The sequence below is a fragment of the Prionailurus viverrinus genome, chromosome B4 (genome assembly GCF_022837055.1).
Source record: "Prionailurus viverrinus isolate Anna chromosome B4, UM_Priviv_1.0, whole genome shotgun sequence".
In the NCBI taxonomy this organism is placed as follows: domain Eukaryota; kingdom Metazoa; phylum Chordata; class Mammalia; order Carnivora; family Felidae; genus Prionailurus; species Prionailurus viverrinus.
In genome coordinates, this window is record NC_062567.1 from 38,694,786 (window position 1) to 38,722,045 (window position 27,260).

General features: G+C 56.5%; 3 protein-coding genes and 1 non-coding gene across 6 annotated transcripts; all 4 read left to right on the forward strand.

Annotated features, from left to right (window-relative positions):
* Window positions 1-198: 198 nt before the first annotated feature.
* Window positions 199-8,106, forward strand: ENO2 (enolase 2). Of its 2 annotated transcripts, XM_047868333.1 has the most exons (12): window positions 199-290; window positions 1,463-1,552; window positions 2,022-2,117; window positions 2,262-2,320; window positions 2,612-2,681; window positions 3,171-3,304; window positions 3,545-3,767; window positions 4,768-4,965; window positions 5,808-6,009; window positions 6,551-6,659; window positions 6,820-6,878; window positions 7,167-8,106. In XM_047868333.1, exons 2-12 carry the CDS (start codon window positions 1,468-1,470, stop codon window positions 7,234-7,236), a joined length of 1,305 nt encoding a protein of 434 aa, XP_047724289.1. In that variant the 5' UTR covers window positions 199-290; window positions 1,463-1,467; the 3' UTR covers window positions 7,237-8,106. The 2 variants fall into 2 exon arrangements, with proteins under 2 accessions (XP_047724289.1, XP_047724290.1); XM_047868334.1 differs by lacking the exon at window positions 1,463-1,552 and having other exon boundaries at window positions 201-290.
* Window positions 8,107-12,223: 4,117 nt separating this feature from the next.
* ATN1 (atrophin 1) lies at window positions 12,224-24,311 on the forward strand. 2 transcript variants are annotated; one of them, XM_047866968.1, is made up of 10 exons: window positions 12,224-12,396; window positions 16,937-17,131; window positions 17,341-17,478; window positions 17,628-17,741; window positions 18,459-20,467; window positions 20,704-20,926; window positions 21,330-22,026; window positions 22,895-23,038; window positions 23,365-23,545; window positions 23,744-24,311. In XM_047866968.1, exons 2-10 carry the CDS (start codon window positions 17,105-17,107, stop codon window positions 23,775-23,777), a joined length of 3,567 nt encoding a protein of 1,188 aa, XP_047722924.1. In that variant the 5' UTR covers window positions 12,224-12,396; window positions 16,937-17,104; the 3' UTR covers window positions 23,778-24,311. The 2 variants fall into 2 exon arrangements, with proteins under 2 accessions (XP_047722924.1, XP_047722923.1); XM_047866967.1 differs by having other exon boundaries at window positions 12,225-12,396; window positions 18,456-20,467.
* A 764-nt stretch (window positions 24,312-25,075) lies between these two features.
* On the forward strand, window positions 25,076-27,057 carry CB4H12orf57 (chromosome B4 C12orf57 homolog). The gene is made up of 3 exons (XM_047866969.1): window positions 25,076-25,586; window positions 25,871-26,047; window positions 26,826-27,057. The coding sequence occupies exons 1-3, from the start codon at window positions 25,535-25,537 to the stop codon at window positions 26,975-26,977; spliced, it is 381 nt and encodes a 126-aa protein (XP_047722925.1). The 5' UTR covers window positions 25,076-25,534; the 3' UTR covers window positions 26,978-27,057.
* On the forward strand, window positions 25,184-25,245 carry LOC125171428 (U7 small nuclear RNA). The gene has a single exon (XR_007154333.1). It is a non-coding gene; the product is annotated as a U7 small nuclear RNA (small nuclear RNA).
* Window positions 27,058-27,260: the final 203 nt, after the last annotated feature.

Sequence of the window (27,260 nt, forward strand, 5' to 3'; positions counted from 1 at the left end):
GGTCCTGGGTCGCCCCTAGCCCCTCCCCCATAGCTCTCCCCCGCGCCCTCCCCCACCCCGCCCCCCACAGGCCCCCCACCCGCACTCCTACGTGCGCCTCCGCCGGAGGCTCCTGACTCATCGGGGGCTCCGGGTCACATGCGCCCGCCCGGCCCTATCGGCGCCTCCCCCCGCCCGCCCCCCGCCCGCCGCCCGGGAGCCGCAGCCGCCGCCGCCGCCACCACTCCCGCTCTCTCCGCGCCGCCGCCGCCGCCACCGCCATCAACACAGGCTGAGTCTGCAGCCCCGAGGTGAAGCCCCAGCGGGCCCCTGCACCCCTCCGGCCCCCTCCCCTCGCCGCCGCGCCCCCCGCCCTTTCCCCTGGCCTGCGCGCATCCCTCGCCCCGTGGCGCTGCGCACCTGCTCAGTCATCTGCACCTCCCCAGGCACCCTCCCTCCCAGGCCTTCTAGGACCGCTCCTCTCGGTTAGTGGCGGTCGCCCCCTCCTCATCTGGGCGTCAGGTCTCTCCGCACCTGTTTCTAACTGCGCCTTTCTCCACCCTTGCCTGCCCCTCTCCCTCGGCCCCTCTCCGCCTCCGGTTCTGTCGCTGTTAAGTTCGGGGTCTCCCTGGGCTGTGCATTTTTATCCTGGCACGTCCCTTGGCTTTGCATCTGGAGAAACGTCTTCTCTTCCCATTCTTCAGCATCCCTAGACTTCTGAACTCCCCTCTCTCCCCTTCCTCCCCCATACTGCCCCTCTCCTTTTACATTGCTTCTCGCCGCTGGATGGGGGAGGGATGGGAGGAGGGGAGAATTTGTCTAGGGGCTGGCGTGGGGTGGGGGGGAAGGATGTGCCCAGCGTTACCTCTCCCCCCAGATCTCTTTTCCCTCCCCGCCCCCGCTGCAACCCCCAGGGTCTGAGGGCTTCTCCAGGACCCTCTCCCCAGACTTCTGTACTGTCCATCTCTTGGGAAGAGGAGGGACGTATGTTTAGGAGAGAGACTGGGATCTTGGAGTGGGGTTGGGGGTGTTAGGTTGCGGGGGAGGAGGGCTCTGGAGGAGAGGCCCCAGACAGCCCATCCTCTTTTGTCAACAAGGAGAAATGCAAGTCTGGCAGCCATTACACTCTGAGATCTGGGGGAACCCCACCACGAATCCGCTGCTGGAGCTACTGAGGGGGTCGAGGGAACCTCTGCTAGTGCCCCTCCCTCCTCACTGCGGTGTCCTCCCTTCTCACCCGTTTGATCCTACCCCGCCCCCCACTGCAGTGACCTCCCCTTCCTCACTGCATTGACCTTCTCTCCCCGTGGGGTGGGGGGGATCCCTTCTAAAGCCGGGACTGCAGCCAGCTCCTCCCCACCCCCCACCCACTGCAGTAACCTCTTTCCCATGGCTCCCAGTCTCTGGCCCCTCCCACTGATCAGGCTCCACCTCTCTAAACCTCTTATCTTTCTCCTTCCTTTCCTTCCACCCAATAACTCAGCCATCATGTCGATAGAGAAGATCTGGGCGCGGGAGATCCTGGACTCCCGTGGGAATCCCACGGTGGAGGTGGATCTCTACACCGCCAAAGGTAGTGGGCAGGGCATGGGCCTTCCCACAGCCCTCAGGCTGGGTTTCCCCTGGCTAGGGAGGGGAAGCTGCCTTGATTCCCAGTGGGGATGGGGTGCTGGGCCAGGTTCACCAGCCTGGACTGTGGGGGTTGGATACTTCTTGTCCAGCGGAACCCAGATAGGCTCATCTCTGTGTTCTATTTTATGTATGGGATATATCCTGCCTCCGCAGGCCTGTGTGTGTACCTGTGTGTGTGTGTGCATATGTGTGCTGCCTGCATAGCTTCATATCTGTGGGTTCCTACTTGTACTTGTGGGACCTCAACTGGGCAGATGAGGCCCCTGCTTATGCTTTGTGTGTGTGTGTGTGTGTGTGTGTGTGTGTGTATGTTAGCAGTGTGGGGATAGGTTAGAGCTAGAAAGCTGAAGGAATCCCTGGTCCCTGTAGTGTCCTTCTCTGTCCCTCCTTATTTCGTGTCCCTCTCTCAGGTCTCTTCCGGGCTGCAGTGCCCAGTGGAGCCTCCACTGGTATCTATGAGGCCCTGGAGCTGCGGGATGGGGACAAACAGCGTTACTTGGGCAAAGGTGAGGCCTTTTCTCTTTTCCAGACTCTCCCATCCCTCAGCTTTATACTCCTACCTCACACCAGTCCACAGCCCCCTTCTTGCCTGTGCCCCACTTCTGGCCCTTCCCAGCCTGACCCAGTCTGGCCTCTCTGCCTCTCCCCAGGTGTCCTGAAGGCAGTGGACCACATCAACACCACCATTGCTCCAGCCCTCATCAGCTCAGTGAGGCCTGCTCTTTGCTGGGGGCGGTGGTGGGCAGGACCAGGGTCCTGGAAGCAATCCTGGATGAGGGGAGGAGGGAGAGAAGGGAGATTCCTCTTGGGAATCATACTTCTCGAGGAGACTGTGGGGAGACTCCTTCCCCACCCCTGCTCCCAATCCAGACAGGCCTGCTTTCACAGAAACCTGGTTGGCTGCTGGCCAGCTGTGAGCCTATGTGGGAATGGGGTGGGGCCCTCTGCCTCCGGGCCCAGCCTCCATCCTGGCCTGGGGTGATGGTGGCTCTGTCTACAGGGTCTGTCGGTGGTGGAGCAGGAGAAGCTTGACAACCTGATGTTGGAGCTGGATGGGACCGAGAACAAATGTAAGCCAGGGCTGGGAGAAAGTGAGGAGGTGTGAGCAGGGCGGGTGTGTGGAGCACACAGGGCACTGAAGGGGCCAGTGCTGTGGGGACTTCCTTCGGAAGGCTGTCTGAACTAGCCCACCTTCCATTCTCCTCTCAAAGCCAGAGCAAGAGAAGAAGAATTTAACCACAGTAGGAGGGAGTGACATTAGACAGAAGAACTTTGCAGCGTGAAGGGGGGGAGCTGGCAGCGGACAGTCTGGCCTCAAGATGTTTAGAAATAGGTGGAGCTGTCTGCCCTTTCCCATTACATCGAGTGTGTGTGTGTGTGTGTGTGTGTGTGTGTGTGTGTGTCCTGCTATTTTCAGGAGAGGACTGATGAGGTGTCGCAGGAGTGGAGAGGGGAGAGGGGTTCTCTTTTACTGGCTCCTTTTGGGGTATATAAGTGGAGTCAAGGGCTTGGAAATTTAGGGGACATTTTGCTCAGTGCCTTCCTCTGTAATCTCCCAGCCAAGTTTGGGGCCAATGCCATCCTGGGTGTGTCCCTGGCCGTGTGTAAGGCAGGGGCAGCCGAGCGAGAATTGCCCCTATACCGCCACATTGCTCAGCTGGCCGGGAACTCAGACCTCATCCTGCCTGTGCCGGTGAGCACTGCGCCACGCCTGTGCCTGTCCCAGTCCCAGGGGTGGGTGGGGGGAGAGCATGAAACCTTGTGAAGAATGATGGGGGTGGGGGGGGGGAGTGCATTGAGGCACCTAAAGAGAAAGGAGAGAGACTTGAGACTTTGAGCCTGGGAAGCTGGAGCAGGTGTGGGATCTTGGGTTAACAACCCAGGGGCAGAGGAGGGAAGTGCTCTGTGACTTTTCTGTCCTGTGGCCCCCCAGGCCTTCAACGTGATCAATGGTGGCTCTCATGCTGGGAATAAGCTGGCCATGCAGGAGTTTATGATCCTTCCAGTGGGCGCTGAGAGTTTTCGCGATGCCATGCGACTTGGGGCGGAGGTCTACCACACACTCAAGGGGGTCATCAAGGACAAATATGGCAAGGATGCCACCAATGTGGGAGATGAAGGTGGCTTTGCCCCCAACATCCTGGAGAACAGTGAAGGTGAGGCCAGGAGCCCTACTCCCTGCTTTAAGTCTTGCTCTGTCCTTGGACATCAGGAAGGGCCACACAGCTCCCCAGATCCTGAGGAGTATGGGTGGGAGGCCCTTGAGCCAGCTGAAAGAGGAACCCATACCGGAGTGGGTCCCAGAGGGCCTGCCACATTTACAGGCAGGCCTAAGAGGACAGTCTTCACCTGTCCAGCTGGGAATGCTGGGAGGTGGTCTAAGTGACTTGGAGGATCCATCCTGGACTTGAACTTTGTAGGATTCTCAGTTTGATGAGATATACTGTACTGTAGGGATTCAATTCTGAGTCTATCCCATTTCTACCCCCAACCTCTCAGGTCTCTAAGATCCCTAATTTTTCTCTGCTGTGGGAGGAGCTATATAGTGAATAGAAACAATAACAGGAAGGGGCGCCTGGGTGGCCAGTTGAGTGTCTGACTCTTGATTTCAGCTCGGGTTATGATCTCAGAGCTGTGGGATCGAGCCCTGCTTTGGGCTCTGTGCTGAGTGTGGAGCCCGCTTAAGATTTGCTCTCTCTTTCTTTCTGCCCTCCCCACTCTCAACTTAAAAAAAAAAAAAACAATAACAGGAAGTGGCTAAGAGTTCAGGTTCTGGGGTCAAATTGCCTGGATTTGAACCTTGACTTAAGAGTTACTGGCTAGTGATCTTTCTTACTCAGCTTCTCTGTGCTTGTCTTTCTTGCCTGTAAAATGGGAACAACAACAGTATCTCCCTCTTAGCACCATTGTACTTAGGTGACATAGCCCATAATAAATGATAGCTACTGACAAAAAAACCTGTTACAAACAGAATTCCATTCCTCTGTCCTCTTAGAAGATGGTCTGCTCTTCCCAGACCTGGGATGACCCTAACAACAATTGTAGCCAGGCTTCTTCCCAGCACCAGTCCTGTGCCTCGGCTCTGAATTTCTTTCTTTTTCACATTCCTCTTTGCCCACCCTTCCTGCTGGTGATCCCACTGTATTCCATCCCCAGCCTTGGAGTTGGTGAAGGAAGCTATCGACAAGGCTGGCTACACAGAAAAGATTGTCATTGGCATGGACGTCGCTGCCTCGGAGTTTCATCGCGATGGCAAATATGACTTGGACTTTAAGTCTCCTGCTGATCCCTCCCGATACATCACTGGGGACCAGCTGGGGGCCCTCTACCAGGATTTTGTCAGGGACTATCCTGGTGAGAACAAGGGCTATGGGAGGGAGGGCAGCGCAAGGGTCAAGGGGCAGGCGGGGATGTGTGGGGCAGCCTGGGACCTTGTGGGGCACTGACTTAGGTGCCAGGTGGAGGTGTCCTAAGCAGAGCCAGAGAACCAGGACAGGGGCCAAAGAGCCTTCTGCAGGGGCTGGCTTTGTATGTAATGTAAATGTGCAGGTACCTATGGTGAATCTGTTTCATCTGCTTCCGGTCCTAATTAAACTTGTGTGTCCCGCAGTGGCTGGGATCACGGGGAGGGCTTTGGAAGGAACCAGTCATGGTGAGAGGGTGACTGGGCCCAGCAGGGAGCTTGTACCTATCAGTGTTTTTGACTGATGAAGTTGTGGATGCTGAGTGGAGCTGGAAGCGCTGTGGGGGTAGGATGGGAAGGCTGAGGAGGAGCTGAACTACCCTCTCCAAACCCACTAAAGGCTGTGACTCCTGCAGGGAGGAGGCTGGTTTCCGTTTCCCTGAGACAGAGCAAGACATAAATGCAAAATGAGGGATTTAGAATAGCACAGAGGGAAAGCTTCCTGGTAATGAAGGTGGGAAAATGCAAAGGCAGTTACGAGAAAGATCCCGAACGCTTGTTTTTTTGAAAGGTGTTCGGAAGGTGTCGGGCGTGATCGCATAGTGGTTAGTGCTCCTCGTTGTGAAAGAGTCTAGGTAAGTGTCAGGGCAGGCTTATTTCGGAGGCAGGGAAGCAAGGATGAGCAGGCTAAGTTAGCCAGGGGATGTATCCATTTCAGGGAATCACAGGGTGGGTGTTCCTGCCTGATGCAAGCCCCAGGGAGGGTCAGCGGCCCCTCCTGCTCTCCCTGCAGTGGTCTCCATCGAGGACCCCTTTGACCAGGACGATTGGGCCGCCTGGTCGAAGTTCACAGCCAATGTAGGGATCCAGATCGTGGGCGATGACCTGACAGTGACCAACCCAAAGCGTATCGAGCGGGCAGTGGAGGAAAAGGCCTGCAACTGTCTGCTGCTCAAGGTCAACCAGATCGGCTCAGTCACGGAAGCCATCCAAGCGTGAGTGTCCCCTGGCTCTCCCCTACCCGGCCCCTGTTTCTACAGGATGCCTCTGGCAAGTGCTCCCAGCCTCGTCCTGGCATAGATGCTGAAGAGAGCGGGGAACCTGCAGTCACCTTCCCAGCTCTTCCGGCTCTGTCCCCTCCACCCCATGCCCTGTGCCCCTCCCAGAGAGCTTCCTGCCAGGTGTTTTTTTTTTTTTTTTTTTTTTTTAGTTTATTTATTTATTTTTGAGTGAACAGAGACAGTGTGAGTCAGTAGGGGAGGGGGGGTGGGGGTGCGGGGAGGGGTGCAGAGACAGAGAGAGAGAGAGGGAGAGAGAATCCCAAGGAGTGCCCTGCCAGCACAGTGCCCCATGTGGGGCTCAATTTCACGAAACTGTGAGATCATGACTTGAGCTGAAACCAAGAGTTGGACGCTTAACTGACTGAGCCACCCAGGTGCCCCCGGCCAGGTGTTTCTCGACATAGACCAATGTTGGGGCTGGGAAGAGAGTGCCCAGTGTGAGGGGCTGGAGGTCAGTGCTGATGTATGGCTGCAGGTGCAAGCTGGCTCAGGAGAATGGCTGGGGTGTCATGGTGAGTCATCGCTCAGGAGAGACTGAGGACACGTTCATCGCCGATCTGGTGGTGGGGCTCTGCACGGGCCAGGTGAGTGCAAGGGCGATCTTTGTGAAATTGGTGGGTTCTGTCGGGTGGGTCTCTCTTTCCAGGTGTTTGCGGGTGTCGGGAGAATGTCAAGGGAGTGTAAGTTTCCTTTCAGGAAGTGAAGGGGTAGCCACTGAGCTGCATATGTTTGGGGATGTTTCAGATCAAGACTGGCGCCCCGTGCCGTTCTGAGCGTCTGGCTAAGTACAACCAGCTCATGAGGTGAGGAAACCTGGGGGATGAGAGCCCGGGGCCCAGAGGGTTAAAAGCTCCGATACCCAGGACCTGGAGAACAGTAGATATCCAGAAAATACTTGTTTTCGAATGATGGGTTTACCCATGGCCTGATTGATGGCTCCCACAGGTCATGTGGAGAAGCCAGGGGATGCCCCTGCTTGGGCCAGACATAGGGACAGGTGGTATGACAGGCTTGGAGAGGATAGGGGCCTCCTGGAAAGAGAAGTGGAATCCTCCTGCGTCCTTATTTCTTTTCTGGCTCATCCCTTCCAGAATTGAAGAAGAGCTGGGGGACGAAGCTCGCTTTGCTGGACATAATTTCCGCAATCCCAGCGTGCTGTGATCCCTCTACTTGCCTGGAGACCTGGAACCCCTCTCCCATCCTCCTGGATCCTCTCTCTTCCTGTCTTGCTCTGTGATATTTCACCCCGGACACCCCGGCTGACCTGTTGCTCTGTTCCTTGGCTTGTCCAGCCCCTGCTCTGTGCTCTCCCCACTCTGGGCTCCACACTCTCCACTTCTCTTTCCTTTCTATTCTCTCTCCTCAAAAACTGGCCACGGGACTGAGGATTATGAGGGAGTCCCCATGGAAGAACAGTCAGGGTCTGTGTAGAGGTGCATCAGGGCTGACTGGGGACGTGTTGAGAGAGGGGCCGTGTGTCACTGTGCTTTCTGCCGCTTCCACACGTTTGTCCATGTGGCATCTGAGCCAGGGAGTGTGCAGTGCCGAGGGGGAGGGGAGCGCTGGCCGCGTGATCATGCCTGGCCGAAGACTTCAGTGAATTATTTATTTGTTTATTTATTGTTCACTCGTCTTGTTCATTAATTCAGCGTTTCTCCACAACTCCAGGGCCAAACCCTGGCCTGACCAGAGGAGATCGCGTGTGTGTGCGTGGGTACTTCATGTGGCCGTAGATTCCGAGATGGCCTGGGGTGGGAGGTCTTGCTGAAAATGGAGCGGGAAGGGTAACAGAAAAGGGACCTGTCATCAGTTCCTTCGTGTCTCCCAGCCCTTAACCTAAGCCGGCTCAGTCCAGAGGTGGGGCTGTGTGCCCGGGGACTCTTCCCCCATAGCTCTCCCCCAGCCCCGGCTTCCCTGTTCTTCCTCCAGCTGCACCCGAGCAATGTCTCACTCCCCTGTGCCACGCTCCACAGTTGCCACCACCTCTGTGGCGTTGAAATGAGCACCACCATTAAAGTCTGAATCACAGTGCATTGTTGTGTCTGAAGAGTCTTTCGTCCGTATGAGGGGAGAGAAGACGGAGCACCCAGAAGTTGGTGAAACTGGATAGCAGAGCTGGGGAGGACACAGAAAGATGAAGAAACCCAACCAGTATGGCTAAGACAATGGCCCTGCCTACCCCTCCCCGGCTGGGTGGGGACCACCTTGGCCCTGCCTTCTCATCAGCAAGCCTGGCCCCAGGACCCAGGTCAATGAAGAGTTCTTAACCTGGAGTCCAAGAATCCCTAGAAGTGTCAAAAATTCTGTGGGTGTGCATTTTGGGGAAAAGGGGTCCAAAGCATTCTGGATTCCCATAGGGCCTTGACCAAAGAAGGGATAAAGCTATGGACTGGAGCAGTTCCCCCACTGGGCCTCTCCCCAACACATTCCTGGCCACTGTGGGCCACAGCAGCGCTGTGTGGGCATCACCCCCTGCAAGATGGGGAACTGGGGAGGGAAGGATGGTACCAGAGGATCTGGAGGTGGGCTTGAGAAAGTGTTCCTGGAAACCTGAGAGTCGGGACCGCAAGGGCTGGTTTGGCCTGCGAGTAGGGCCCCAGTGTGTGGCTGGAGACCCACTATAAACCTTCAGCTCCAGTGGAACACTGACTTTGAGATGGGGACCCAGGAACCACCTAGGGGGAGAAACCCTCTCATAGGGCTGGGACACAGAGCAGAGCCCAGCAGGTAGGTGTTCCACCCGGGGCGCTGTGGCCACTAGAGGGAGGCAAGGTTCTGTGGGACACCAGGCTCCCCCTGAGCTAGGGGTGGGATGGGAGGAATTTCAAGGCTGTCCCCTCTATGGGCCTCCTACTCTGTTTCTACTCTGAGTTCTGGTCCTGGGCGCCCTGCCATCCTGCCCAACTCCAGAACTAGAAGAGGATTTTAGTCCTGTATGGGCAGGACCCATTTCACTGCTCTTCTTCCTGTGTCCCTGACATACTCAGCCATTTTCAGTTCTTGCCCCTGCTCCTCCAAGCCTCTTAGTAGGGGCATCTCATCTTTCCCTTCTCTCCTGTCTCCTGGCGCCCTTTCTGTTCCCCTTGGGGCACACTGTACTTTGTTCTGTGCCTCTCAGTTTTCTCTGGGGTTCCTAGGATCTATCTTCTCCAACTCCTGGGCTGACCAAGACCATTTTGGTTGGAGCCACATTTCCTAACCTCTGTCCTTTCCTCCCTCCTTGCTAGGTGGGCTTCTCTGGCAGCCATCCCCCGCCCCCCCCAAAGGTTCTGGGTTGGATTGGGTTACAGCTGGCTTTGTCTGGGCCTCCCAGGCCCCTCTCTCCACTTTCCCTTTGTGCTGTTGCCTGGAGACCAGTGGGTTGTGGGGGGCTGGGGTGAGGGGGTGGTGGTGGTGGTGGTGTGTGTGTGTGTGTGTGATGCACCCCAAAGCTGAACGGTGAGCCTGGTCTTAAGATAGGGGAGGAATTGGAGGGGGTAGGCCCTGGCTTCTCTGACTCTACCTGTCTTCTGTTCCTACGTAGGGTAGGCCTACATTTTTCTTTTAGGCTCAGGTATGTCACCATCTTAGCCCAGCCCTTAGTGGTTAAAAAACTAGAGAGAGCAGCTCCGCCTAGAAGGGAGCTGGGAAGGGCCTGGGCCTGGGCCCAGTGGGAGACTTGAACTGAGAAGTGCAGAAAGAGAGGAAATGCAATGGGGAGCGAGTAGGAGGAGCCTTGGAACAAAGTTGGGGGGTGGGGAGAAGGAGCAGGGGCCATTCTAGGGCTTAGAGGAAGGGAGGGCAGGGATCACTGGGGAGAGGGGGACAGGGAGCTGGCCTGGTCTGTGGAAGGCCCTGAGGAATACAGAAGGTGAGCGTGCAGTAGAAAAGTGAGTGGCAAACCAAAAAGCTAAAGAGTGGTGATTCATCCCCAGGCCAAGGAAGCCTTGCCCAGGTTCCCCAGTGCTTTAGAATCTGTTTAAAGCTTCGGGTATTCCCAGAATTTGGCCGAGCCTGGCCCAAGGAAATATGAGGCTAATTCCACTGAGTTGTTACAGAGCCAGCCTCCATCCTTCCCAGAAGGCTAGTGGGATCCTGCCATGCAGGGCCTATCTTTGGCCTCTAGCTGGCTTGGCCCCACACATACCCTACTCCCACCCCAAATCTGGAGAGCTATTAAGGGCTCCCAATCCAGGCTCCAGCTCCAGCTCTTCCAGTTTCCCAGCCTGCCTCCCTCCCATTCTCTGGCCTTTCCAATCTCTGCTGCCAAAAATCACCCAGTGTCTTGGTGTCCTTTGTCCTGGGAGATGTTGCTGCTTGGTATGGGGCCAGGGAGACCGCCTAGAAGACATTGGTGGTGGACGGGCGGAAATGTTGGCTTTAGGCTGGAGACTGGAAATGGCTGCCTGGAGAGCTAGGAGGGTTGAAGGAAGACCCTGTGGTCTGCGGGTGGGGTGGGGATTGTCTACATAGTAGAATGATTGGGATTGGGGAACCAGGGCCCCTAGGGATTTCGCTCCACGGTGAGCCTAATCCCCACCTGACCCCTTCCCTGTGGCCAAGAGTACTGTCTGTGATGACTTCAGACAGGTTTGGGGAGGAAAATGGAGACACCACCAGACAGAATGGCCTGAAGAAGATGGTGTCCCATTCCCATAAATTAATCCCTTACCTACACTGGGGCTTGCTTCCCCCATTTCTATCATTTCCTTCTACTGCTTTCCCTTTCCATCTCCACTCGTCTTCCTCATCTCTGGCCTTCCCTCCTCCATACTGCCACCAAAGGCCTTGTTTATCTTACATTTCCTTCTAATCTTCTTTACCCACTCCCGCCCCCCCCCCCCCATTCTATCCACCTTTGTCTTGCCAACCGAAACCCTCCTCAGCTCTCTTGGAAACCCCCCACCCCCAGAATCCAGCCATCCCTGTGTCTTACCCCCTCCTTTGCCACCCAGTACCCTAGTCCCTCTAGAATATGCATCCGGCCCCACCTCTTTCAAACCTTCCTAAGGTTCTTCACCTTTCCACTTCTCTCCATGCTGACGTCTCTGAACTCGACTCTCTCCAGCTTTCCATCATCACCCCTAAATTCTTACATTTATTATATTCCTAATACGAATCACCTCCAAATTACTCTCATCCAGAAAACCCATATTCCTATATATCAATGTCTCCATCTTTTCAATTTCTTCCTCTCCCCATGACCCCAAACTTCCATCCCATTCTCCCTCATAATCACCCCCCCCACCTCTCCAGCTACATGTCTGCCAGAGACGCTGTCACCCCAAGATTTAGTCATCCCTCCTTGTCACATACCTCACTGCCCTCGGAGCCCCCGTGTAGCTCCATTTTCCCAACGTAACCCCATTAGACCAATCTCTGCCACACACCCACAACCTCCCACTTCCCCTCTGCCACAGACCCCTTGGTCCCCAAACTTCTCCAGTCTCCCCTTATCGGCCCTGACAACCAACAGCCCCTCCCACCTAGTCGTCTGGTTCCCCACATTCAGCCTCGGCGAACCCCTCCCCGCGCCCCAGCCCCCTGGGCCGGCCTCGGCCAACTCGCACAGCGCCTCCCCCTCTCCGGATCCCCCTCTCTCCCCCCTCGCAGCTTGCCTCGCGCTCCCTCCCTCGCGTCTCCCTCCTGGCCCCTCTCTCCTCCGTTCCTCCGCGCTCCCTCCTTCTCCCTCTTCCTCCCTTCTCCCATCCCCCTCTCCCAAGCTCCCTCCCTTCGCCGTCCGCTTTCCTGTGCGAGTCGCCGGACGCGCCGCCCAGCCCGCCCGCAGCCCCGCGTCGGGCCGGGGCCTCGGGCCGGGACCCATTTAGGGGGGACCGCTGGCCTCGAGGAGGGGCTAGGAGGGGGCGAGGGGGACGAACGCCTGGGAAGGGGCGGGGGCCGCGGGCGGAGGCCGCCTAGGGGGCCGGGGATCGCGCGAGTGCGGGCTGCGCGGGGCGGGCGCGGGCGGCGGGCGGGAGGCGGCGGGTCAGAGCAGCTCGGAGCGCCGGCCGGGCCGCGGGGGCGAGCGGCGCGGCGGGGGCGGGCGGCGCGGCCCGGGCATTCCGGGCGGCCGGGGGAAGGTGGCGGGCCTGGGGAGGGGCTGAACGAGAGCGGGGATCGGGGTCTGCTCCGGGGGCAGGCGGGCGATCGGGGCCAGGTGGGTGAAAAGGGGGGATGGGGGCCGCCCTCCGGGGGGGTCGGGCCCGGCGCCGCCGCCGTCGCGGCGGCGACTGAAGCCGGGAAGAGGAGAGGGGGGCGGGGGAGCGGCCGCCGCCGCCCCCCGGAGGCGCCGGAGCCCCGGATCCCGTTCGGAGCCAGCCAGCCGTCCCGAGCTACGACCAGGTAAGATCTGCTGCCACCCGGGCCTCGGGCCCGCCCGGGTTCTGGCCCGCGCTCCCCACCCCCACCCCTCCCAGTTTCCCCCTCCCGCCGCCGCCGCCGCCGCCGCCGCCGCCTCCATTTGTTATTTTCCCGATCCGGTACCCCCACTGCGGGCTCTGCCCGGCCTGAGGCCGGGGGACTCAGGGGGGTGGGGCCGGCCCCCAAGGAGGGATGGGGGCCAGGGCACCCGGAGGATCGGGTGGATGGAGGGAGGTGGGAGGGTCTCAGGAGGAGGGCTGATGGGGCAGCGAGGGTAGCCAGGACCCCGGGACCAAAAGAGGAGCACCGAGGTGGAGGGTGGCTAGAGGAAAAAGGGGGATGCAGGCGAGGGGGCTTCGGGCGAAGGCAAAAAGGGACTGGAGATATGGCAGCGAGGTGGGGCATTAGGGCTCCAGGAAAAGGCCCAAAACCCGGGTTTCAGAACTCAGGGTTGGGGGTGCTAGGTGTAGAAGGGAAGTAGGAAATGGGGAAGGGGTGTGGTAGGTGGAAAGAGAAGGGTCGTAGCTGATGAAGGAGGAGAATGGAACCTGGGGAAACGGAGGCTCTGAAGGGACCAAGGAGAGGTCCACGTTTGAGAAGCAGAACCTGAGGTGTTACAGGGTTCAAGTGGGAAGTGGATGCCTTTGTGACTCTATTTTCTTTCCCGTACTTTAGGTCACCTCTGACCTTGTTTTTCCAGACCCCAGCATGGTTCCTTCTTGGAGAGGGACACACTGGGGCCCAGTGCTCTGGTCCCCCTAAAACTATGGGGAGGAAGATGGGAACACTGAAGGGAGAGTTAGGGAGAAAGGGTTTCTGAGAGGGTGGAAAAGGAGAGAATTGGATGGTCTTATATGCACTCCACGCAAGTTGTGACCTCCACCCTCAAGTCCCCAGAGCACCCACGGCCCCTCTAGCTGGGGTTTCTGAAGGGGGAGGTATCTTCATTTTTGTTTTGAGCTCAAAGATTTCTCTTTGTGCATGGGCTTATTTCTACTAGGGTAGGTACTCTTCTTAAGCTCCCTTCCCTGAGGGTGCTCCTGGAGGGTAGGAGTTGCTTTGGCAACTGGAGGGGGAGTGGCTGGCAGATGGACTCCTGGGATAGACTCTTGAGGGGCAGGTTCTACCATTTTGTTGCCATAGCAACGATCCAGTGGGATGTCCTATAGGTGGGGGTTCAGAATCTTGATTGGACCTCAGCCTTTGGCTATGTTCTTGGTACTCTTGGCTGGGTTCTGGAAGGTGTTTCTGGTGCTGCTGGTGAATAGGAGGTTCCCAAGGGGGTCCTCCGCCTTCCGGCAAGCAGTTTGTTGGAACAGGTAGACATGTTACTTGCCGGTCATAGACGTCGCTCCAAGTTCCTCCCCTTAGGCATGGTGGGAAGCTGGAAAAGCTTCTGTTCAAGTTACACCAGGTTTTGGTAGTTCTTTCTGGCTTCTGCCTCCCTTATTATTAGGGACTTCTTGTATATAGTATACAGTTGTTTGCTTCTTTGCACTGATATTCTTCTGTTTTCTTAAACTTGAGTTTCCCTTCCCAAGTCTCCCTTTTTCTCTTTCCCAGACTATCACGACAGTGACCCCTTCCATCCACTAACCTTTGACCTTCTGCTTCTCTGACCTTGTGGGAGTGGCTGGGCTCTCCAAGCTCATCTCATTTGAGGGTGGCCCAGGCCAGAGGGCTGTGCAACAGCCTGGTGCAGTGGAAATACTCTGAACAGGAGCCAACATACCTGGGTCGGGTACTGGTTGTACCTCTAACTGTGGCCTTGGGCCAGTCACTTCTCTGAGCCTTGGCTTCATTGTAAGATGAAGGGGTTATAGATAAGATGATCTCTGAGGCCCCTCTGACCTCCCCTGGTTCTAAGAAGGCTTAGACTAATGCATGCAGACTTATCTGCTGGTCTGGGCCGCATTGTTATCTAGGAGTCACTTTGGACTGGTTTGTTAGTCTGGCAGGTCTGGAATGATGATGGGGGCTGGGCCAGTGATCCTGAAATTCACCCTGCAAGCCTTTCCCAGAAAGCCTTATGCCTTGATTGTGTATTCCCTCTGACATCCTTCTCGTATTTCTCCCTTATTCTCCTATTCTTAGAGACTCTTTCCCTATTTCTCACTTTTGCATCTCCCCAATCTGGTCTTTATCCTTCTTCTTTTGCAGTAAGGCCATGAAAGGGAATGTGTGTAGTGTGTTGCAGAAACACAGTAGGTGCTTTATAAATATTAGTTACAGTGACTGGCTCCTAGGGCTAGATGGAGTATAGTTCACCTTGTTGATGCTGAAGCATGCTCCGAGTTCAGAAGCATATATATGGCCCAACCCTAATTCCTCTCCCCTTGCCACTCCTTTCCCCCGAGATTACCTATGCTTTTATGACTGCTTTTCTCCTTCAAAGCTACTCACTGCTAATTTTATCAGATTTCAGCTGTTTAAAACAGTTGCAGTAGGGGGAGGGGCACACTGATTGCTGTGTTTTTCAGTTACATTCGTGCATTTCTCTGACCTTTTGGATCCCCTGGCTGTAATGGACTTGGTGAATGGGTTCTGGGATGGAAAGGAGAGATGGGCACCCTCCTCTAGAGGGGCTGGCAAAGACACACCAGCCACACATAGTAATCCTGGCTGTGCTTTGGTTAAGATTGTTTTCCTCTTTTGTTACAGCGGGTTTTGTTCTTTGGATTTTTGGAGGTTGACAGTATTTAAAACTGATCTCCACAACAACTCAAAAATGCGGTAGTAGTTGTAGTTGAAGAAAAGTGGCTGGTTTACTGGACAGAGCATTAGTTCTAAGTTCAGAAGACCTGAAGCTCTGTCCCAGCTCTTTTATGATTCTAAGTAAATTATTATTAAGTTTCCTGGAAAGGTTAGGTTCAACCCCCCTCTGCCCCCTACCCCCCCTTGCCGGTCTCAGTAGTTAGGGTTCAGTGGAAGTGAATAATTAGGGTTCAGTGGAGGTGAAGGAGAAGTAATTACTCTGTATTCCTGGGGAAAAATATGCAGTATACTGTAATAATACCATTTACCTAGCCAGGCCTTGTAACTCAGAATAGTTGGGTAAGTTTACCCCATTCCCACCAAAGTCGGGCAACATTTTATTCGAAAAAACCTACTGAAGTTAGTCAATAGGCCAGGAACAAGAACGGAACAGAGCACGCATATATACGTGACATCAGTGGGAGATACAGAAAGGAAGAAAACAGTGAGAAGATACCATTTTTGCTTCCAAAAGATCTTATGGTCCAGTAATATGGAGACCTGACCCTTAGCAAGAAATACCAACAAGTACAAAGGAAAATAGCTGACTATAGATATAGGTACAGAGATAGATAGGCCGTGAGGAGGTATGTGTCCCTGTCTAAACCAAGTGGGAATACAGGTTTACCAGTCTGTAAATTTGTATGAAGTGCTCACTGATTTTCACTGCTTTGGTTGGTAAAATGAAAGTCCTGACTTTCTAGCCTTGGGGAACCCAGGCACTAGAAGTGGGTGGGGGAAGGTCTCCATGAGACTCTCAGAAATAAGTTCTGCACTTTGGGGGTACCTAGGTTTGGGCTTGGGATTGGTAGGACTGTGTGCATTTGTGTTATAGAATGGGGCATTCTTCTCCCACCTACTCTGATGTGAAAAGATTCTTTTCATATCTCTGGGACTGATCTAAGCCTTCTGAGAACTCACCCCACCAACTTCTGACGAGAGTATAGCAAAGTCTAAAAGAAATAGCATGGGCTTTGAAGTCAGGGAGATGTAGGCCCGATTCCGGTGCTGTCACTGGTTTCTGTGTATTCATCACACGAAGTTGGGCAAGTCACAGTCTCAATCTTTGAGCCTCAGTTTCCTCCTCTGTATAATGGAAATAAGAATACCTACTTTGCAGGGTTAGGTTGTAAATATTAAATGAAACTGCATGTAAGGGCATGACATAAAGACAGCACTCAATAAATTCATACCTCAGCTACATTTCTTTATGCTCCCTGGGAAGGCTCTGTGGAACTCGTGTACCCACAGATACTTTCCAGGTATCAGGAAGGGTAGAATAATGTGAGTGCATGGGTAGGGTACCTCTGAGTTTTCTGCCTTCTCCAGAGTTGAAAGAGATGATGTGAGCAGAGTCTCTTTCATGTGTAGATAGCTGAGGTAGCCCGTGGGGCGAGCCAGCAGTGTCTTATGGGGGTTGTACCTCTTAGCCCAAAGGCTTAGGGTTGGGCCACTTACTCAAGGCCCTTGATAAGCACAACAGTATCGCCTTCAGACTCTGTTCCCCAATTTGGAGACTCTGATGTTTTTTTTTTTTTTTTTTCCAACGTTTGTTTATTTTTGGGACAGAGAGAGACAGAGCATGAACGGGGGAGGGGCAGAGAGAGAGGGAGACACAGAATCGGAAACAGGCTCCAGGCTCCAAGCCATCAGCCCAGAGCCCGATGCGGGGCTCGAACTCACGGACCGCGAGATCGTGACCTGGCTGAAGTCGGACGCTCAACCGACTGCGCCACCCAGGCGCCCCTCTGATGGTTTTTTCTAACAGGATTCACTGAAAACAAATCCTGCAAGTTCCAGGGGCCTACACTGGAAACTTGGGAGATCCTGCTTCCCGCTTCCCAGGCCACAGCTGTGGGGAACTTGGGGTGAAGCAGAGAAGTTTCTGTATTCAGCTGCCCAGGCAGAGGAGAATGGGGTCTCCACAGCCTGAAGAATGAAGACACGACAGAATAAAGACTCAGTGAGTAATAGCTAAAATAAGAGCCACAAAGGGGCAGATGAGGGGCAGAGAAACTGGGGTGGGGTGGGGAGTGGTGAGGGCCTGGAGAGAAAGAATAGAAATAAGGCACACCATGAAGTTAGGTGCTAGGTAAAAACAAAACAAAACAAAACAAACAAAAAAAAACGAACCAAAAACCTACATTGTCTGCTTCCTTCCTTTTCCCTCAGATGTCAATGAGGAGTGGACGGAAGAAAGAGGCCCCTGGGCCCCGGGAAGAGCTGAGATCGAGGGGCCGGGCCTCCCCTGGAGGGGTCAGCACGTCCAGCAGTGACGGCAAAGCCGAAAAGTCTAGGCAGACAGCCAAGGTATTCTGTCCTCAGGTCCTCCCACAGGATGCCCAGGCACTGGGGCTGACGGTGTATGTGTGTGTGTTGTGGGGGAACTTCCTGTCTGGCAGAGAGTAACTGTGGAGGCTCGGGAGGTAGGAGAAAGGAATTTTCTTTCTCTCTAACAGAAGGCCCGCGTAGAGGAAGCCTCCACCCCAAAGGTCAGCAAGCAGGGCCGGAGTGAGGAGATCTCAGAAAGTGAAAGTGAGGAGACTAATGCACCAAAAAAGACCAAAACCGAGGTGGGTGACCCTTGCAGCCATCCTCACCCATTTTCTGACCATGCTTTCCCAAAAACTTCCCTTCACGATTGCTACTTTAATCTTGCCTGGGACATGAGAGAAAAGTCATATCCTAGGGCTTATTAAAGGAGTCCTGTCTATAGTGTGTCAGGTGGGTTTTTAGGGCTTTAGCCAGACCACTAGATGACCAGGCAGGGCCAAAGGGCCTGGAAGAGTGTGAGGGATTCTAGCCTCTCCTTTTCCAGGTCATGATTTTCATGAGGGGGCTGGAGAGGAGGTTAAAGGTGAGAGGTCTTAGTGGAAGGAATAACTCATAAGGAAAATGCATAAGGAGTGGTCTTCTTAAAAAGCACGGGTTTCTGGCATGTGTAGTTAAGGGGGTGAAGGAGATGAGAGGAGGGCGGATATGAGCTGGTGGAAGACAAGGATTTGGGTGTAGCTGGGGACAGCGAGATGGTGCTTGAGACGGACACTTGAGGAAAGAATGGAGTTTTACAAGGAGGGGAACAAGAGTGGCTGCTAGGGTGGAGCTGAGAATGTGGGGAGAGTGGAGGAATCCCCACGTGGCAGGGACGGGGGCTGGAGCCAGAGTTCATCACGTCGTACAGTGGTTGCTGGGAGGGGGATGTGGTTTTGTGCAAGGGAGGCCCCAAATCTCGGGGAAGCGAGGGAAAAGAAAAGGGAAAAAAAAAAATGGTCCTCCTTTTTCTACAGCAGGAGCTCCCTCGGCCACAGTCTCCCTCCGATCTGGATAGTTTAGATGGGCGAAGCCTCAACGATGATGGCAGCAGTGACCCTAGGGATATTGACCAGGATAACCGAAGCACGTCCCCCAGCATCTACAGCCCTGGAAGCGTGGAGAATGACTCCGACTCATCTTCTGGCCTGTCCCAGGGCCCAGCCCGCCCCTACCACCCCCCTCCACTCTTTCCTCCCTCTCCTCCACCGCCAGACAGCACCCCCCGACAGCCAGAGCCTGGCTTCGAACCCCATCCTTCTGTGACACCCGCTGGATATCATGCTCCCATGGAGCCCCCTCCATCTCGAATGTTCCAGGCTCCTCCTGGGGCCCCTCCCCCTCACCCACAGCTCTACCCCGGGGGCACTGGTGGAGGAGTTTTGTCTGGACCCCCAATGGGTCCCAAGGGAGGAGGGGCTGCCTCTTCAGTGGGGGCTCCTAGTGGGGGTAAACAGCACCCTCCACCCACCACCCCCATTTCAATATCAAGCTCTGGGGCTGGTGGTGCTCCCCCAACAAAGCCACCTAACACTCCAGTGGGTGGTGGAAACCTACCCTCTGCTCCACCACCAGCCACCTTCCCCCATGTGACACCAAACCTGCCTCCCCCACCTGCTCTGAGACCCCTTAACAATGCATCAGCCTCTCCTCCTGGCCTGGGGGCCCAGCCACTACCTGGGCATCTGCCCTCTCCCCATGCCATGGGGCAGGGTATGGGTGGACTTCCTCCTGGCCCAGAGAAGGGCCCCACTCTTGCTCCCTCACCCCATCCTCTGCCCCCTGCTTCCTCCTCTTCTGCCCCAGCCCCGCCAATGAGGTATCCATACTCGTCTGCAGGTAGCAGCTCTGCAGCAGCCTCCTCTTCCAGTTCTTCCTCTTCCTCTGCCTCCCAGTACCCAGCTTCCCAGGCATTGCCCAGTTATCCCCACTCCTTCCCTCCCCCAACAAGCCTGTCTGTCTCCAATCAGCCACCCAAATACACTCAGCCTTCCCTTCCATCCCAGGCTGTATGGAGCCAGGGTCCCCCCCCACCTCCTCCCTATGGCCGTCTCTTAGCCAACAGCAATGCCCACCCAGGCCCCTTCCCTCCTTCCACTGGAGGCCAGTCCACAGGCCACCCACCAGCCCCAACACATCACCATCACCACCAGCAACAACAGCAGCAACAGCAGCAGCAGCAGCAACAGCAGCAACAGCAACATCATGGGAGCTCTGGGCCCCCTCCACCTGGAGCATATCCCCATTCCCTGGAGAGCAGTAGCTCCCACCATTCCCACCCTTATGCCATGTCGCCCTCCCTGGGGTCTCTGAGGCCCTACCCACCAGGGCCAGCACACCTGCCCCCACCTCACAGCCAGGTGTCCTACAGCCAAGCGGGCCCCAATGGCCCCCCACCCTCTTCCTCCTCTTCCAACTCCTCTTCTTCCTCTCAAGGATCCTACCCATGTTCACACCCCTCCCCTTCCCAGGGCCCCCAAGGAGCTCCCTATCCCTTCCCACCGGTGCCTCCGGTCACCACCTCTTCGGCTACGCTTTCCACGGTCATTGCCACAGTGGCTTCCTCGCCAGCGGGCTACAAAACAGCTTCCCCACCTGGGCCCCCGCCGTATGGAAAGAGAGCCCCGTCCCCAGGGGCCTACAAGACAGCCACCCCACCGGGATACAAGCCGGGGTCGCCTCCCTCCTTCCGAACAGGGACCCCACCCGGCTACCGAGGCGCCTCGCCGCCCGCGGGCCCAGGGACCTTCAAGCCAGGCTCGCCCACTGTGGGGCCAGGGCCTCTGCCACCTGCCGGGCCCTCAGGCCTGTCCTCCCTGCCACCACCACCTGCGGCCCCTGCCTCGGGGCCGCCCCTGAACGCCACGCAGATCAAGCAAGAGCCGGCTGAAGAGTATGAGACCCCCGAGAGCCCGGCGCCCCCGGCCCGCAGCCCCTCGCCCCCTCCCAAGGTGGTAGACGTTCCCAGCCATGCCAGCCAGTCAGCCAGGTGAGCCGCCAGGGTGGGGTAAGTTTGGGCCTGGAATGGGGAACGACGAAGGGGCAATGGAGAGACCGGCAGAGGCGACAAGAGGGGAGCCTTGACGTTCGTGTGGTGCCTTTTAGAGTACTCGGGGGGCCTCGCCTCCCTCACCGCCTGCGCGGGCTGGTTTGGGGGCAGGGTCACCGCGGGGTCGCTCGGGCAGCTCGCAGGGGCTAAGAGCGCGCTGCCCTCGCGCCCGCCAGGTTCAACAAACACCTGGACCGCGGCTTTAACTCGTGCGCGCGCAGCGACCTGTACTTCGTGCCGCTGGAGGGCTCCAAGCTGGCCAAGAAGCGGGCCGACCTGGTTGAGAAGGTGCGGCGCGAGGCCGAGCAGCGCGCGCGCGAAGAAAAGGAGCGCGAGCGCGAGCGGGAACGCGAGAAGGAGCGGGAACGCGAGAAGGAGCGCGAGCTGGAACGCAGCGTGGTGCGTCACCACATGCGCCGTCCGCCTTCTGGCCTTCCTCTGCGCCGCGCGGGGGGTGGGGGGTGGGGGTGGGGGTAGGGGGTGGGGGCCGGGGAAGTCATTGCGCCCCCTGTCGGACAGGAGGAAGCACGGCAGCCCAGGAAATAGAGACCCAGGGATTCCAGCGGGAGGAATCCTTCCTTGCATCCTCCCTTGGGTGGGGGAGGCAAATTCAGATCAGAGTACCTGTGGATGGTAGGGAGAGCCAATATTCAGGAGAAGGTTTAGGGAAATTCCTACTAGGCCGAGTTCCAGTAAGGTGACGCATTTTGGCCTTCAGCTGCCGAGACAATTGAGCAGCTCCGGATCAGCCACATTTTACCTGACCTGCCCTTTTGACTCTGCTTCTCCCTGTATCCCACAGAAGTTGGCTCAGGAGGGCCGGGCTCCAGTGGAGTGCCCATCTCTCGGCCCAGTGCCCCATCGCCCTCCATTTGAGCCGGGCAGTGCTGTGGCTACAGTGCCCCCCTACCTGGGTCCTGACACTCCAGCCCTGCGCACGCTCAGTGAATACGCCCGGCCCCACGTCATGTCTCCTGGCAATCGCAACCATCCATTCTACGTGCCCTTAGGGGCAGTGGACCCGGGGCTCCTGGGTTACAATGTCCCGGCCTTGTACAGCAGTGACCCAGCAGCCCGGGAGAGGGAGCGGGAAGCCCGTGAACGAGACCTCCGTGACCGCCTCAAGCCTGGCTTTGAGGTGAAGCCCAGTGAGCTGGAACCCCTACATGGGGTCCCTGGGCCGGGCCTGGATCCCTTCCCCCGACATGGGGGCCTGGCTCTGCAGCCTGGCCCACCCGGCCTGCACCCTTTCCCCTTTCATCCGAGCCTGGGGCCCCTGGAGAGAGAACGTCTAGCGCTGGCAGCTGGTCCAGCCCTGCGGCCTGACATGTCATACGCCGAGCGTCTGGCAGCCGAGAGGCAGCATGCAGAAAGGGTGGCAGCCCTGGGCAATGACCCGCTGGCCCGGCTGCAGATGCTCAATGTGACCCCCCATCACCACCAGCACTCCCACATCCACTCCCACCTGCACCTCCACCAGCAGGACGCCATCCATGCAGGTGAGACTCCTACTTCTTTGTCTTCATTGCGTTCTTGTCCCCTGGCAAGTAATTGGGTCTTCTGTTCCTCAGGCCAAGACTTTTCTCCTCTAGTCTGGCATGAGCCTCTCTCCCGGGATTGCTCCCCTGATCTTGGCCTCCCTGTCATCCCCCATCTCTTCATGCCCCAGAGACTGTAATAACCCACACCCCGCCCCTCTTCACAGTCTAGCATCTCACCCACGATAGAGAAAACCTTTGAGGGAATGCCACCTTTCTACCCTCAGAACAGCCCCCTCCCCATACCTGGGTCCTTGCTCCTTTGAATTCAACTCTGTTATCATTTCTTGCCATCTTCTCTCCTCCCAGGTGGAGGTCTTTCATGTTTTTCCCCATCTCCAGGCCTCCTACCTTCCAGAAACAGCTCTATAGCTTTGACTGGGGTTATCATAGGTGCTAATGAGCTTTATTTACTATCCTTTTGCTGTATTTCCTTTTGTCCAGTACTTTGCCGGATTTAGCCTCACAGTCATAGTCCTTCCTGGCTCCCTTGTGCTTTCTCTCTCTTAGCCGCCTCTCTCTTCCTGTCTTACTTCCCAAACTTCTATCCCTTCCTATCTCCTCTAAGCAGTCCATGTCTCTCCTTTTCCTCAGACCCCTCTGACAACTGCCGTCTCCTATTCTCTGCCATCCACCTGTCCCTACTCCAGTAAGGTCTTGTCCTGACCACCCACCAGGCCCTTAGTTCTTCCATTGTGTCTCTTTGTTCCTCACTAGGTCTCCCTGTGTTGATTGTCCATCTCTTCCCAGGCTTGGATCCCTTCACCCAAATGCATGGTTTTCCCCAAACCTGCCTTCTGGTGACACCTTCCTCTTCTCTACCCTCTAGCCTCTGCCTCGGTGCACCCTCTCATTGACCCCCTGGCCTCAGGGTCTCACCTTACCCGGATCCCCTACCCAGCTGGGACCCTCCCCAACCCCCTTCTTCCTCACCCTCTGCACGAGAACGAAGTTCTTCGTCACCAGCTCTTTGGTAAGGATGGAGGTTGGGGGTGGGGAAGGTCGAACGAGAGAAGGGCAGAAAGGAGGAATCTGGGTGGTAGGATTAGCCTGTTTGGGCTTGGGGAGGGATGAGGAAGTAACCAGAGGAGCTGAGAACAGGAGAAGGAGGGCTGAGGCCCTGCCCAAGAGAGGCACAGGTTTTAGTGCCAGGCGGAAGTTTGGATCTTCTCCAGGACTGGCTTTTGCCTGTTTTAGCCTCAGTTTCCTCTGTCTGTAAGGTGGCCAGCTCTGTCCTGGCCCAGAGTAAGTACTCAGGACTCCAGGAGTCATGGGCCCCCCCGCCCTTCCTGCCCACAGCTGCTCCGTACCGGGACCTGCCAGCCTCCCTCTCTGCCCCGATGTCTGCAGCTCACCAGCTGCAGGCCATGCACGCGCAGTCAGCAGAGCTGCAGCGCCTGGCGCTGGAGCAGCAGCAGTGGCTGCACGCCCATCACCCGCTGCACAGTGTGCCGCTACCTGCCCAGGAGGACTACTACAGGTACCCTGGGACACCCCTGGGCCAGGGGTGAGGGGGTGTGACCTTAGCCAGCCCAGGATGGGGTGTGGGCAGCGCACTGCTGGCCTTTGGCCTCTGGGGGAGGGAGCCCCTCCTTCACAGTCCTCCTCTGTGAGAGGGGCCAGGTCGGAGTTGACCTCGGTGTCTCATGCCTCTGCTCTGCATCCCCTCTCCACCCAGTCACCTGAAGAAGGAAAGCGACAAGCCACTGTAGAACCTGCAATCAAGAGAGCACCCATGGCCCCTGCATTTGGACCTCGGAGGCCTCCCTCCCAGCCTGCCACCCACGGCTGAGGAGGGGTGCTGCTCATTTGCAGGGTTTCAGCAGCTGGGCAGAGGGAGGGAGGAAGGGACAGATGGAAGGCCAAGGCTCCTGTGGTATGCAGAGGTGGGGAGGTGGCCAGGGGTGGGGGTGGGGGGTGGGGGCAGAAAGCGCACAGTATCTTGGACCAGGTCCCTCTTTCTTGTCCCCCTGCTTTCTTCCTCCCCCATGCCCAACCCCCGGTGGCCACTGCCCCTCCCCCACCCCGTTGGTGTGATTATTTCATCTGTTAGATGTGGCTGTTTTGCGTAGCATCGTGTGCTGCCCCCGCCCCTCCCCAGTCCCCGTGCGCGCGTCCCTTCTGCGATGTATGCCCCTTGCCCTTCCCCGACATTAATAATTTATATATATAAATATCTATATGACGCTCTTTAAAAAACATCCCAACCAAAACCAAACAAAAACATCCTCACGACTCCCCAGGAAGATGGCTGTGACTGGTTCTTTGCGGGCTGTGGGGGCGGATTGGGGCGGTGGTGATGGGGGACTACGCAGTAGTGCCTGGAGAGAAGGCTGTGGAACCGGACACAAGTGGGTGTAGCGACCTCTGCAGAGTTGGAGAGGAGATCTCGGAAGAGCCAGGGGCCCTGGAGCCCTGGCTCCGCTGGAGGGGTACTATGGAGCTAGCCAGTCCCCTCTTGAGTCGCAAGGCTGGGAAGTCCAGATGCTGGAGGCCAAGGACAGGCCCGCCTCTGACAGGGTCAGGCCTAGGAAGCCACTCAGACTTTGGAGGCGTTTCTGCCACTGGCCCCACAGCTAGGAGCCGCCAGAGTCCAGAATCCTTTCCGTCGAATAGATTGGGAAACGGTTATGAAGCGGAGGTGCAGGGGCGGAGTTCCACTAGGTTAAAGCGATTCGAAGTCTGGATTCTTAAGTACTCCTTGGTTTGAGGAGGAAGTGGGTGACCATTTCAAACGTGTGGAAGAGAAGAGAAATTGGAGGGCGTTACTTTGGAGCGCACACCCCTGCACAAGGCCATTTTAGGCAAGCACGGGGACCGCCTCAGCGCTCAGCGTTTATTGCAGCGAATCACATCGTTCTCAAAAACTGCAGGGGGTGTGACCAGCTTTCCCAGCCAATCAGCTTTGGGTTCATTTGCATAGGTCTGAATCAAATGTTCACAAACTCTAGAAATGGATGATATAAACAAGTTTCCTTTTCCCCTATCTTTCCTTCTGAAAGTTATAGTGTCCCTCGTTGATTATACAGCAATCAGAATTAGAAAACTCGACACTGAGCTCACCCTCACCAATAGTGGCGTTCATGGATATCCCATGTTCTCTCCAGGCCACTTCCTGTAGTGTTACAGCTCTTTTAGAATTTGTCTAGCAGGTTTTCCGGTTTTTACCGGAAGACCCCCTCCACAATACGTTTTCAACAACAGAGCGACTTCGGTTCTAGGAGTGATTTTCTCTTTTAGATATTTTTTTTTCACCCCCCCCCCCCCCCCAACGGCATCGAGTCCAGTTGGGTCATCTCTCGTTTTAAGGCGTTTTGGCGTTTAGTATTGCGCTGCACCGCGAGGCTTCCGGCTGCCGCTGATGCTGCTTCCCTTCCACCCCCGTCAGTTTCGAGAGTCGCTCTAGCAGGCTGATCGTTTTTCCCGTGCATTTCCTTGGTTCGGCTGCACGTGCAGCTTTTGTTACCCTATGGCGTCCGCCTCGGCCCAACCTGCGGCCCTGAGTGCCGAGCAAGCCAAGGGTGAGAAGCATTCTAGCCACCGGGTGGGCTTCCTGTTGGAGAAGGGCGCGGGCGGAGGGTACGGAGCGAGAGGTGTAGTTGCGCCGCCGGGAAATGGGGGCACAGGATACCATCTTTCTCTCTCCCCCCAAAGGGGTCCTTGCCCCTAGAGTGAGGGAATCTAGGCCGAGTTTATCGGGTTACTCTGGCTTCAGCCCACTAATTCCCTGCCCTCTTCCCTGCGCTTTCGGTTGGGCCCGCCGGCCATGCTCTGACGCCTACCCGGGGATGCATCTGCCGCACAGTGGTCCTGGCCGAGGTCATCCAGGCGTTCTCGGCCCCGGAGAACGCCGTGCGCATGGACGAGGCTCGGGACAACGCGTGCAACGACATGGGCAAAATGCTGCAATTCGTGCTGCCCGTGGCCACGCAGATTCAGCAGGAGGTTATCAAGGCCTATGGCTTCAGCTGCGACGGGGAAGGTGGGTCGGATGAGGGTCGGGGTGAGTGGGTCCGGGAGAGGGCGCTCGATCCATCGGGTCCCTGAGCCGTCCTCCCTCATCTTGCCACACGGAGGCAGCCACAATCTGACGAACAGTATTGGCGGGCAGAGCCAAGGGTCTCCTGTGAACTTGTGCCAGGCGAAGTCTTAAATGCTGTTTGCAGTTACCCGTAATTATACTGTTACCCCATTTTAAGATGAGGGAACAGACTCTAGCAGTAAACTAAGTGCCTGAGGTCACAGCAGAGCTGGACTGGAACCCCCTTCCGATAGCTCTAGTTGGATGTCTGCGTGACAGTGCACTTGTGCAGCCCCTCCAACGTGTTTCAGCTAGTCTCTTTTGGAGGGTTGGCTGGCTAATTTCCTTGATGAGATCATGGTGTTCCCCAAAGGTGCTTATTGATTCAGCCCAGTTGGCCCGTGGCCCTCCTGTGTCCAGGTTATAGACTTGAGATCTTGTGGATGTTCATGCTTCAGGTTCTTGTGACTAAATTGCTAAAATGTTTCACCTGATCATGAGACACACACTGCTTTGGGATATTTCATTCAGTGCATCCCATCCAGTTGTGATGGGTATAGACCTGGAAATGGTTCACCCAAACGACACAGGGCAGAGGACTGCTTGTGTCTTATTTTGTAGACAGCTCCCTGACTAGAGGGGGAGCAACCAGTGACTCAGGCTCAAGCTGCCCCCTCCTGATGTCTGGGGCACACTTGTCCCCTGGGGGTGTGGGTTGACGCTCCACTTCCCCTTGCAGGTGTCCTTAAGTTTGCCCGCTTGGTCAAGTCTTATGAAGCCCAGGATCCCGAGATTGCCAGCTTGTCGGGCAAGCTGAAGGCGTTGTTCCTGCCACCCATGACATTGCCGCCCCACGGGCCTGCTCCCGGTGGCAGCGTGGCTGCCTCCTGAGGGTCGGCCCTCCCCTGGGACACTGCCCAGGAAGGGAAGACCTTGATGTTCCAGAGGATAATAAACATGCCTGTGACTTAGCCTCAGTGTCAGTCTTTTGTGACCCTGACAACCTCCACCGCTTGGCCCCATGTTCCCTCTGCCATTCCAGGCTGCTTCAACTCCCTGTCCAGATCCTTCCTAGGTTCCTGCTGGGCCCAACTCTGCCTGCTCCAGGGCACGGTGGGAGGAAGGACTTGCCCCTTAACACCCTGGATGGGTGGGTGGTCCGGCCTGCACAGGT